Source organism: Staurois parvus, unplaced genomic scaffold (genome assembly GCF_062004578.1).
Source record: "Staurois parvus isolate SC_StPar_1 unplaced genomic scaffold, SC_StPar_1.0 ptg000727l, whole genome shotgun sequence".
NCBI classification, from domain to species: Eukaryota; Metazoa; Chordata; class Amphibia; order Anura; family Ranidae; genus Staurois; species Staurois parvus.
In genome coordinates this window covers 504,290-517,609 of record NW_028318523.1, presented here as the reverse complement: position 1 = coordinate 517,609, position 13,320 = coordinate 504,290, and the positions used below count along the sequence as shown (strand labels likewise).

The 13,320-nt window shown below is 42.6% G+C and overlaps 1 protein-coding gene across 1 annotated transcript in view; it reads right to left on the bottom strand.

Moving 5' to 3' along the window:
• STPG4 (sperm-tail PG-rich repeat containing 4) overlaps window positions 1–13,320 on the bottom strand; it is a 100,890-nt gene that overhangs the window by 61,679 nt on the left and 25,891 nt on the right. The window contains exons 4-5 of the mRNA XM_089653909.1: window positions 9,626–9,690; window positions 5,520–5,574 (exon numbers count right to left, since the gene is read on the bottom strand). Of these exons, the coding sequence (XP_089510035.1) occupies window positions 5,520–5,574; window positions 9,626–9,690 (120 nt within the window). The remainder of the gene's footprint in view (window positions 1–5,519; window positions 5,575–9,625; window positions 9,691–13,320) is intronic.

Below are 13,320 nucleotides of genomic sequence, written 5' to 3'. Positions count from 1 at the left end.
CAATTTAGAAACTGGATGAAAGGTTTAGCAAGATTTAAATACTTTTTGAAAGATAAATAATGCATTTTATATACAACTATATAGATCAAGCAAAACTGAGAGACAAATGAGGAGTAAAGAGGGACAGGGACTTTGTTCGAAGTCAGGGACAGTCCCTCAAAATCAGGGACAGTTGGGAGAACTCAAGTAATAGTGGTGAGCAGGGAGCAGAGTGCCTGATCCAGAGGTGGTGGAACAGAGTTTCATCAAGTTCCAGCTGAAAAAAGTCCTGGTTATACATATAGTACATTTTAATTTTGAGACTGATTTAACCAACCTGACATTTCGGCTTGCTGTTGACAGCTTATCCACTATTTCTGGTCTAGAAACCTGTGAGATTCCCAGATTCCCAGTGACACCAGTGAGAAGCATTGAGGGCCGCTCCCTCCTTCAGGTGTTGCACCTATAATTGATGTTCTCAGTGCACCACCCAGGCCTGCAGATCAGGGTAAACTCTCTGAAGTGTTTCTAGATACACTTTTGAACTATAGGGTTTGCTCAGTGAGGCAGTGCAGAGGGTGAGGAAGGCATACATAATGCAGTAGCTCATAACATTATTAACATTATTATTTCAGATCAGTATAAGACAACTTCTGATTGGTTGGAAATGATCAGAACACTAATGTCACTGGTCTTGAAGAATACACCATAAGGTGCTCATAGTTCCAAAAATACTGATTTTCAAAAATGCAAAAATAGCTGTTGGCCTTAGCAGCTAATAAGATGCTTCCATTTTGTAATTAACAGCCGAAATTTAACTTGGTGGAAAGTTAAATTATATATATTTGGTTTTAAATACAGGAAGGGGTAAGGAGCAGTATTGTGTCTTAGAGACTAGTACTGTGGGCTTCCAGAGCTCCTGAAAGGAGTGCTCTTTGCATGGTTTGTTTTCACGCTTTCCTTTTATGACTTTCCTCCACATGATCCATTGTCTTCTAAACATACTATAACGTTTTCCGTTGTGCAGCCTGAGCTTTTTGACTATGTAATTTCCTTACAGTTCCTGCACCCATAAACGCATTGCGGGTCGAGATGTGTGGGGGTGCTCTCCCGTGCATCTCGTCAGAGCAGCGTGATTTGGCTGTGGGCGGTTGCGGGTGCAGGAACTGCAAGGAAATTGCTTGGTCAAAAAGCTCATGCAAGCGTGTTTTTTGGCAGAAAACTCAGGCATGATATCCCATTCAAATTAATAGGCTGCCTTGCCCGTGCAAACGCGGGCCGCATGGCTCGCACAAGTATGAACCACAGCTTAATCAGTTCTTCTCTAAAATTGTCCCTGGCATATGTGTATGACTGTAGCAGGGACATCAGACTAGGGACTGATCTGATGAGTGACTGTTCTCAATAAACACTGTGAATTATGCAGGCCAGCCTTTCTCCACCAAGGTTCTGTGGGACCCCAAGGTTGCTCCTGAGCAGGGGCTCTTAAGTTGGGGCCCTGGACCCCTAAGTTGAAGTTACACTCTGCAGAGCTTGGTGAGGAGAGCTGGCTGAGAGCTGATTGGAGGGAAGAAACACCCCCTCCTCCACACAGCACAGAGCTGAGGTTGTCACACTCTTGGAGATCTCTCTACTGTCACCATTTTTCTAATGGTGTCAGGAATACTTGTCAGAAGTGATTCATGCTGATAGCAGAGGAATAAAACAGCAGACATAAGTAACACTTATTCCTCTAAATTGAGAAAAGTACATACTACAGAATGATATGCTTTGTTCATATATCATGTCTGAGGTTTATAAACACTTTAAGAACCAGTGCTCCAGAGGTTGCTAGGGGTTCTTGAGCAATCTGGCTCTCAGATAAGCAACTAATGACACCAATGATCTTTTCACCTATCTGTAAGGGGCTTTCTTTCCACTGACCTACATTTGAAGGAACATTCTTCCTACTGATCACCAATGTATAGAGCATTCTCCCCACTAACCCCAATGTAAGGAACATTCTTCCTACTGATCACCAATGTATAGAGCATTCTCCCCACTAACCCCAATGTAAGGAACATTCTTCCTACTGATCACCAATGTATAGAGCATTCTCCCCACTAACCCCAATGTAAGGAACATTCTTCCTACTGATCACCAATGTATAGAGCATTCTCCCCACTAACCCCAATGTAAGGAACATTCTTCCTACTGATCACCAATGTATAGAGCATTCTTGTCAAGGTCCTACCTTTTCCCTGAGGTTATGTTACTCCATGTGCTGGTGTCCATCTTGGATTCTGCTGTGCATGGTGGGAATCCTTTTATGCCTTCAGGTCTCTGTGGTCCATCCCCCAGAGGGGTGTGGCTGATGACATATAAGCCTGTGGCCCGCACATGCTCTTTGCATTTGTGTCTTGTGTCGCTATTACTCTGTTCTGACTCTCTTGACTCTCCTGGTATCTGATTCGGCTTGTGACTCGACTATTCTTTGTATTCTCCTTTGATCTGACCCTCTGTTGCTGAACCCGGCTCGTGACCTGTGATTCTCGTCTGCTGTCCTGTACTGTTTTGTCCTGTTGTTGTTGACCCGGCTTGTCTGACTACTCTTTTGTCTCTTCCACCAGCTACACGCCATTGGCGGCGGCCATTACCATAGCTGAGGTGTCTCGGGGGCCGCGACCTGGTTCCTGACTGCGTCAAGTCCATTCCCACCATCAGGGGCCCTGGTGAAGGGAAGCCTGGGACTTAGACTCCGCGCCCTGAGGGACTTCGGTCTGTGGGTGGTGGTTGTCGTCAGCCAGTGCGTTACATTGTTAGGCCTGCCTGTCCGTTCCTCGCCCCTGCCCTGACATTTCTCCCCACTAACCCCAATGTAAGGAACATTCTTCAAGTTGACCATCAATGTAAGGAGCATTCTTCCCACTGATCACCAGTGTAAGGGGCCTTCTTCCTACTGCCCACCAGTGTAGCAGCATTTTTCCTACTGACCACCAACATAAGGAGTATTCTTCCCACTGATCCCCAATGTAAGGACTTTTCTTCCCACTGACCATCAATGTAAGGGGAATTCTTCCCATTGACCACCAATGGAAGGAACATTCTTCCAGTTGATCACCAATGTAAGGAGCATTCTTCCCACTTATCACCAATGTAGTCAGGTCCTTCTCTCTCAGACTCTCCATGGGACAACCAATATAAAGGGATTCTTCTCTCATGGATCACAAATCTATGACTACTGACCACCAGAGTAGGGGAACACTACACTGACCACTAATGTAAAGAGGCACTTCACCGAGCACCAATGTAAGGCAGAACTTTTCCATTGACCATCATTGTAAGCAAGCATCTCTCCACTGACCACCAGTGTGAAGGAACACAATGGTTTTCACAGTCTTATAGCCATTATTATTAATAATAGTTTCATTCCTTTTTCTTACTGAAAATAATTTTGTTCTATAATGCAGCCCTGGATGTTAAGTATATTACAGTCCTTTTTTGTTTATTCTTTTGTTATATTGCAACTTATTGTTCACACTAATGTACCGTGAGCTTTAGATATAATAGTCATTAGCAGGAGTTCTCTGAGATCTGAAAGGTATTCCAAGGGTTCCTCAGTGTTGAAAAGCTTGCAAAATGCTGATGTAGGCTATGACTGTGTAGTACACAGAGCAAGCTGATTTACATCGTATTACATGGTATTCCCTGTTTACACGATGTCAAGATAAATCACAGGAAATGATTGCACTGCTATCCAAAAACACCTTTGTAGCGTTGCCTTTACATGTTATAACTGAACATTTCCAAAATGGGTGGGTGAGTTGGACAGGTAATGATCAGAGCACAAAAGTCTGATCCTCACTAAGCTTACATACAACAGGTTGTGGAAATGGCAACCATGGATACAAGCCGCTGGTTCCAAGAGGACGTAACCTAAACCTCGCAAGGCAAACAAATCTAAAATTTCAATGCATTATTCACATAATCTCTAAGTAGAGGACATGAATGGGCTTGACAGTGCACCGAAAGTGTTTCACCATGGAGTCTATATTGTAGGAGCACTATGATATGTGGCAGTTATTGTTTAATTTCTAAACGATTAACAGCCATGGAAAGACAAAGGGGAGGATTTAATAAAACTGGTGCGCTCAGAATCTGGTGTGGCTGTGCATGATAACCAATCAGCTTCTATCTTCAATTTGTTCAATTAAGCTTTGACAATAAAACCTGGAAGCTGATTGGTTTCTATGCAGAGCTGCACCAGCTTTTGCATTCTCTAGTTTTAGTAAATAACCCCCAAAGTGTATTAAGCTCACAGTTTTAGGGCTTTTTGTTTGAGCTTGAGCTGCTTTTCTTTCCCATAAAGGTCAATGTACGGGTGAAAGCAACCCCAAGCAACTGGAAGCAGTTTTAACCTCCTTAGCGGTTTTCCCGAGTGTAGCTCGGGGTAAAATTTCAATACCAAGAGCTACACTCGGGCTTACCATGCGGCGTTGCTCAGGGGGTCCCTGCAGCACTTACCTTGTCCTTCGCTCCCGTGATGTGTCCCCTGCAGTGTCCCCGGCCATCTCCTCCGGCCGATGCCGGCATCTGGCTTCCGTGTTCCGGTCCCTGTGACGTCGGAACTTACGGGCGCCGGAACCGGCGGGAAATTTGAAATTTTTAAAAAATTTCATTTTTGCTGTCATTGCTGTTTCAATGCATTTCACATATATTTTGTCCCTACTGCTTTGTCCTGTGCCCTGCCTGCATTTTGACTGTTCTTTCTGCCTGGAAACTTAGAAAGGTCCATGGCGTCCAAAAAGCATCCCTTTACGTCAAAAGCGGTTTTAGAACAGCGATAGTAAATCAGAACCACTTGCAGAATTGAGTGATAATGATTTGTGGGGAAATTCGTCATCAGACATTGAAAACGATTTTGCGACTTTGCTCAGCGATGTGCGAATTTGCCTCTGTATTTCAAATTTCAGTGTTTTTGGTTTGATTATATTATTGAATTAAATGTATTATTATTATATTATTATTTTTTATGATTATTTATTAAATTATAATTTATGATTTCGTGTTTCAAATTTTATCATATCCGGAATGTTTACTAGACTCTTGTTCGGACAGATTTCAGTGAGTTATTCCTAAAAATTACAGCCTACAATAAAAAACTACATATTTCCATGCAAAAAAATGGTACCGCTTTCAGCACAAAAAATCGGAAAGAATCATACCGCCGAGGAGGCGAATCAACTCAATAAAGCAAATCAAAGGAGGTCAGAAGCAGGTCAAAGCAACTCAGAAGCACATGAAAGCAAGAACTTGTCTAGTTTCAGAATCTGATGGCCAAGAACAGAGGTCCTTATTGTGGCACCCTCCTAGATAAGTGTAAGGTTTAGATAGATAAGATTTAGTTTGTATTTTGATAGGTAAATTTAGTTGTCATGCTGTAGACAGTGTGGGTATAAAACACAGCTGAGGTAGTGCTTGTGGCTTTGCAGAAATGGCGCCTCTACCAGTGAGTATTTGGTCTTTACCACCATTACATGGGTCTCTCTGATTACACTTACTGGAATAAAGTAGATGGTTGGAAATCTCTGAACCACAGAACGAAACATGAAGTGCCTGCAAACAAAAAAGAGACACACCACCCATGGCTTGTTAGCAGTACATACAAAGGTGCACAATAACAGAGAATAAGAGACAACAGAGCAGACTTTCTCAACCTTTTTACCTTACATGAACCCTTGAAAAAATGTTCACACCCATGGCGTGTTATCATTACATACAGGGGTGTACAATAGCAGAAAATAAGAGACAATAGAGCATCTGTTTTGAACCTTTTTACCCTAGAGCAGGGGTGTCAAACTAGCAGCCCTCCAGCTGGTCCCATCATACCTCTGCCTTTGGAAGTCACGCTTGTAATTGTCAATCTTGCAATGCCTCATGGGACTCATAGTTTGGCAACAGCTGGGGGTCTGCCAGTTTGACACCCGTGCCCTAGAAGAACCCTTGAAATAACTTTCAGGTCTCGGGGTACCCCTGAATTACTAGGTGTCAGCAGGAAAATGCCTCTTACATTGATGGCCAGTGGGAAGAATGCCCTTCATACAGTGGTGGTTAGAATGTCAGCTCTGTGATACATGCAGGCACCATCAATTAACCACTTGAGCTCCAGAGGATTTACCCCCCTTAATGACCAGGCCTCTTTTTGCTACCCGGCGCTGCAGTAATTCAACTGATAATTGCGCGGTCATGCAATGCTGCACCCAAACAAAATTTACATCCTTTTTTTTACACAAATAGAGCTTTCTTTTGGTGTAATTTGATCACCTGTGCGCTTTTTATTTTTCACGCTATAAACAAAAAAAGGCCAAAAATTTTAAAGAAAAACAATATTTTTTACTTTCAGCTATAAAAAATATATAGTAAACTCAAAGTTGGTTATAAATTTAGGCCAAAATGTATTCTGCTCCATGTTTTTGGTAAAAAAAAATCCCAATAAGTGTATATTGATTGCTTTGTGTGGAAGTTATAGCGTCTACAAACTATGGTATAAACTCTGCAATTTACGCCATTTTTCTGCTATACAGCGCTGCGCTAGTTTAACGGATAATTGCGCGGTCATGCAATATGGTACATAAATGAAATTTACATCCTTTTTTTCCCCACAAATTGAGCTTTCTTTCGGTGGTATTTGATCGCCTGTGCGGTTTTTATTTTTTGCGCTATAAAAAAAAGTCTGACAATTTTGAGGAAAAAAAACAATATTTTGAACTTTTTGCTATAAAACATGTCCAGTAAAAAAAAAATGCAAAAATCAAATTTAGTCATAAATTTCTGCCAAAATGCATTCTGCGACATGTCTTTGCTAAAAAAAAACCCAATACGTGTAATTTAATTGGTTTACACGAAAGTTATAGCGTTTACAAATGGCGGGAAAGATACTGGGATTTTTAGGTTTTTTTTATACTAATAATGGCAGCGATCAGCGATTTATGGCGGCGATCAGGGACTTATGGCAGCGACCAGCGACTTATGGCGGGACTGCGGGACTGCGGCGGACATTCTGACATTGGGGGGTACTGACTTGGGGTCACTGACATCCCCAAAAACACTAATACAGTGATCAGTGCAAAAAAAAAAAAACTGACACTGTACTAATGGCAATGGGGAGGAAGGGGTTAACTTTATTTTGCAGGGAAGGGTTATAGGAGTGAGGGGAGTGTTTTACTAGGGGGCGGGGGTGTGTGCTGGACGGGACAAGGCTGATCGAGAAAGAGAAACTGTTCTTTCTCGATCAGCTCATCCTCGAGCTGACAGGGAAGGGACAGACAGCACAGCTACTGCAGCTGTGCTGTCTGTCACTGTTTGCTGCCGATCGCCGGGACATAGCCGCTAAGGACCGGCTGTGACCCGGCGACTGACATCTGCGGCGGTGATTGGCGGGACAGATAGGGCGGCGGCGCGCCTCTCGCGCGCCCCCTATTTGTTTACAAAACACATGTTTTAAAACGTGGTTTTGCCTGCGAGTGCCGCCCTGCCACCATATATGTACAGTGGCTGGGCGGCATGTAGTTAAGAGGTTATTTTCCCACAGGCCAAAGAACCCCTAGCAACTTCTGGAGGAACCTTATAGTTTCATGGAACCCTGGTTGAGAATGGCTGCAATAGAGGGACACTTATGACAGGACCGAGATATATTTGTTTGTATTACTTGGTGCACACTGAAATATCTCCATCAGTAAAAGGTTCCTCACCTTTACATTCTAGCCAAACCGTCGCTCTTTTTAGGCTCCATGCACACGGGACGTTTTGATAACACTGGTAACGTTAGCTGTGTAAAGTCACATTAAAAACGTGAGTTTTTCAGCTTTTTTTATTGTTTTTACATTGCGTTTTGCCGCAATTAGCGTCGTTTTTCAGTGTTAGAGCATTTTTACAGCTAAAAAACTCCTCTAGAAACCCACTAGTCCTGGTTTTTTTATCAACCAAAAATTATCCCAGCCAAAAAACGTTGATCACAGTCTATGTGTGCATGGACACATAGGATAACATACTGGGGGGGTTTAATGGCTGTAGAAATAAACTTCAAAAGCCAAAAACAGCCGCTGTAAAAACGTCAAGTGTGCATGAGGACTAAAGTAGAAACCTAGTCAAAACTTTACCAAATTTGTATAAAGTATACATTTCATGGCACTTTGTATCCCCATTGGGGAAGCAATTGAACTTTTTCATTGCACTTTTTCCCCCATTGGGGAAGCAATGGGGTAGATTTACTAAAACTGGTGCACTCAGATTCTGATGCAGCTGTGCATGGTAGCCAATCAGCTTCTAACTTCAGCTTGTTTAATTAGGTCTGGGCTATAAGACCTGGAAGCTGATTGGTTTCTTCAGCTGCATCAGATTTTGCAATGGCAATTTTCTTACTGTTGTATAACGATGGACCAGCTATCTGGAGCAACACAACAGAATAATTTCACCTTGGTACCAAGACCCCAGTGAGTAGGGTCCCAGCACAGGGACTGTTATGGTACGGGATGCTTTCAATGCCAATAAGCTAAGAAGGGTTAAGTAATAAGCAATTTGCTTATAGCAAAGTAATTCTTTGTTATAAGCAAATTGTGTAAAAAAAAAAAATACTGATCACTTCCCCAAAGTAGTACAATGTTACTATGGTAACATTGTACTACTTTGGTCAATAGTGAAATATGAAAAAAAAATCTTAAAAAAAAGAAAAAAATTTAATAAAAAAATTAAAAATAATAAAACAATTTAAAAAAATGTAAAACAAATTATATATTTTTTTTCATACTGTCACCAGTCAGTGTCCCTGATCACCGTCATGCCAGTTATATGATGATGCTGTACTGCACTGGTGTACAAAAAAAATTGTGAAAATAATTTTTTGTTTTTTCATTTTCCGAAAAATTATGATAAAAAATACAACTTCAAAAAACTTGCCATGCCTCTTATGAAGTACGTCGGACTGTCTACTTTGCAAAAAGGGGTAATTTGGGAGATATCTGTACTGTTCTGACATTCTTGGACCTCAAGAAATTAGATTGGCCGTCAGTACTTCAGGATTGATCAATTTTCAGATCTATACCATAGTTTGTGAGCTCTATAACTTTCCTACAAACTAAATAATACATCCTAATTTGGGTTATTTTCACCAAAGACATGTAGCAGAATACATCTTGGCCTAAATTTATGAAGAACAATTATTTATTTGCAAACTTTTATAACAGAAACAAAGAAAAATGTGGTTTGTTTTCAAAATTTTTGGTCTTTTTTTGTTAATTTAGCAAAAAATAAAAATCCCAGTGGTGATTAAATACCACCAAAAGAAAGCTCTAGTTGTGTGAAAATATGATAAAATTTTAGTTTGGGTACAATGTTGTATGACCGCGCAATTGTCATTCAAAGTGTGATTGTGCTGAAACCTGAAAAATGGCCTGGGCAGGAAGGGGTAAAAGTGCCCGGTATGGAAGTGGTTAAATTGTTTCCCTGCACTGCTGTGAATCTCTTAGTGCTAGTAATAGACATATAATTCTGATAGGCAGCAACTTTGCTGTGTGGAATAACATGAATATCAGTGCAAATAAACAATCCAGGCAAATTTAGCTTTCATGAAATGGTTCACATCTACAACAGGGCAATATTTCTGACTTACTTGCAAGGGAGAATATCTACAGGGCGTGCACTGAGATTATACCGGCAGGGATCTGTGTTTAGGTCCTGCAAATATAAAAGTGAAAAATGAGCTCTGTAGGGTTCATTCACAGAAATTCAGAAGAGGGGGAGTTGGTTCTGTAGCCAGCGAGATGCCTATGAACTCATCAAGCTGCCGAGGGTCCCAAGCAGGGCAGTGGATAAGGGGGTACCACCAGTCCTGTACATGTACAGGACTGTACCATGTACAGGGCCCAGGCAAGCAGGGGGGCCCAGGCAGCTGGGTGAATTGGATGTAGGCAGAGAGGGTGATTGGTATGGTGGGAGGGGGTAAGTACTGGAACTGATCCCCTGTATGGCTCTCTCTGCAGCAGCTGAAAGCTGGCTTCTTCTCTTCTCCCTACTGCTGGCTTTCAGCTGCTGCAGAGAGAGCCATACAGGGGATCAGTTCCAGTACTTACCCCCTCCCACCATACCAATCACCCTCCCTGCCACAGTGCTGCTGTTTGCTTTCAGCAGCTGCCAGCACACAATAAGATCTTTCAAGATGGAGAGTGGGGAAAGTGTCTGGTAAATACATCACATTTACCAGCCCCTTCCTTTCCAGAATGAACACAATGAGTGATTGGTACCAACCACTAGCTGTGTACATTCATAACTGAAGCATAGTAAAATATGTTTTTTTAGGAAGGGGGGGCCCTGCAAGGTTGGCTGTATGGGGCCCCGTGGTTTCTAACAGCAGCTCTGGTCACATGTATAAAGGTCTTTGAAAAAAATAAATGATTCTGGTTACCTATCATAGCCAGTCATATTCTTCCACTGATATTCTGAAGAACAGTATGAAAAAATAAAAGTGGGGAACTCCCTGGCTGGTGGTACAGAGAGGTGTTCTGTCTCTAGATCCTTTTTTTTTAACAGAGTAGGTAATTGGCCGAATGGTCAGACAAAGAGTAAACTGTAACGTGTGGTTTATAAAACAGGTGTGAAGTTTGAACCAATAATGCAAAAAAGGTCCAGGATGGCAAAAGCTATGCATACACTGCAGAGTGATGAAAGCTGCACAGACATGGATTCCTCACAGCGATGTCCCTGTGTTTCCATCATGTGGGTGCACAGCATGGTCTCTATAGGATTCTACAACAGTGGTTTCCAAACTGTGGCCTGAGAGACAGATGTGGCCCTTTGCTTGCCTTTATGCGGCCCTTGGGGTACTCTTTCTTCCACTGATACAAGGCTTTTTACCTGCCAGTGACACCAACAGTGGGAAACTATTCCTTCCATTGATACCAATCATGGGGCGCTATTCCTCCCACTGATACCAATGATGGGACACTATTCCTCCCACTGATACCAATGATGGGGCACTATTCCTCCCACTGATACCAATGATGGGGCATTATTCCTACCACTGACACCAATTATGGGGAATTATTCCTCCCACTGATACCAATGATGGGACACTATTCCTCCCACTGATACCAATGATGGGACACTATTCCTCCCACTGATACCAATGATGGGACACTATTCCTCCCACTGATACCAATGATGGGGCACTATTCCTCCCACTGATACCAATGATGGGACACTATTCCTCCCACTGATACCAATGATGGGACACTATTCCTCCCACTGATACCAATGACGGGGCACTATTCTTCCCACTGATACCAATGATGGGGCACTATTCCTCCCACTGATACCAATGATGGGACACTATTCCTCCCACTGATACCAATGATGGGACACTATTCCTCCCACTAATCCCAATGATGGGCACTATTCCTCCCACTAATACCAATGATGGGCACTATTCCTCCCACTAATACCAATGATGGGGCACTATCCCCCCCCACTGATACCAATGATGGGCACTAATCCTCCCACTAATACCAATGATGGGGCACTATCCCCCCCCCCCCACTGATACCAATGATGGGCACTAATCCTCCCACTAATACCAATGATGGGCACTATTCCTCCTACTAATACCACTTATGGGCACTAATCCTCCCACTAATACCAATGATGGGGCACTATTCCTCCCACTGATACCAATGATGGGCACTAATCCTCCCACTGATACCAATGATGGGGCACTATTCCTCCCACTGACACCAATGATGGGGCACTATCCCCCCCCCCCACTGATACCAATGATGGGACACTATTCCTCCCACTGATACCAATGATGGGGCACTATTCCTCCCACTGACACCAATGATGAGGCACTATTCCTCCCACTGACACCAATGATGGGGCACTATTTCCCCCACTGATACCAATGATGGGACACTATTCCTCCCACTGATACCAATGATGGGGCACTATTCCTCCCACTGACACCAATGATGGGGCACTATTCCTCCCACTGACACCAATGATGGGGCACTATTTCCCCCACTGATACCAATGATGGGACACTATTCCTCCCACTGATACCAATGATGGGACACTATTCCTCCCACTGATACCAATGATGGGGCACTATTCCCCCCCACACTGATACCAATGATGGGACACTATTCCTCCCACTGATACCAATGATGGGGCACTATTCCTCCCACTGACACCAATGATGGGGCACTATTCCCCCCACTGATACCAATGATGGGGCACTATTCCTCCCAGTAATACCAATGATGGGGCACTATTCCTCCCACTGACACCAATGATGGGGCACTATTCCCCCCACTGATACCAATGATGGGGCACTATTCCTCCCAGTAATACCAATGATGGGGCACTATTCCTCCCACTAACACTAACAATGACCCGCCTGCATTGCGTAGAGAATCATAGAGGCCCAGTGATGACAAGGTTTAATTTAAAAATGTCATTAGAATGTTGATGGTGTGTGTGTGGGGGGGGGGGAGGGGTAGTGGGAGCAGGAAAGGCAAATTAAAGGCATACTACATTTCAAGAACATTCCACAGTGTATTTATTTATTACAAATATCATTATATATCATATTTATTAGATAGGGAATGGAAGAATTCTCCACTGTGTTTTTTTTTGCTGTCTGTGAGATGTCTTTTTACTTTCTAGCCAGTAACTGCAGCCAATCAGAAATCAATTCACTGAGGTCACTACAGCAAATTAAAATCTGATTTGCTATGCCGCGTATGACATTTTTTATGTTTTCTATGCTCTTTGCATTTTTGAATATTTTGGTTTTCCTGTTCAATTATGTTACACATGGCCAACATTCCTTGCTCAAAACATCATCTGGGTATAAGGACAAATATAATATTTCACATTTAAAATGGGGCCGGTGTGGCAGCCTTCTGCAGCTTGTAATGAAGGGTCTGTACTTTTCACCATTGTTATGTATCTGTCGCCATGGGCAATTTTATATCGCTCAGAGCCAGGCTGTCAACTAGCTGTATATTAGTGAGCGAACCTTTCACCTTTCCTTTCAGCGGAATATGTGTGTCCTGTTTCACCATGCAGTTGGTAAATAAAAGACAGACGTATTTAATGTCACCTTTCCCTCCAGGGTGAGCTACAAATATCAGAAGTACATAGCTGAGCGCCAGCAATCCTACTTCTTCCTCTGCCGCTTGTCCTCTGCAGATTTACTGCTACTTGCTTTCTATTTATATGCAATTGGAGCTCAAATAAATATGTTTTAGTGTAAAATGAACTCAATTTCAAGTATGCAAAATAAAAAAATATAGTGTGTGTATATATATA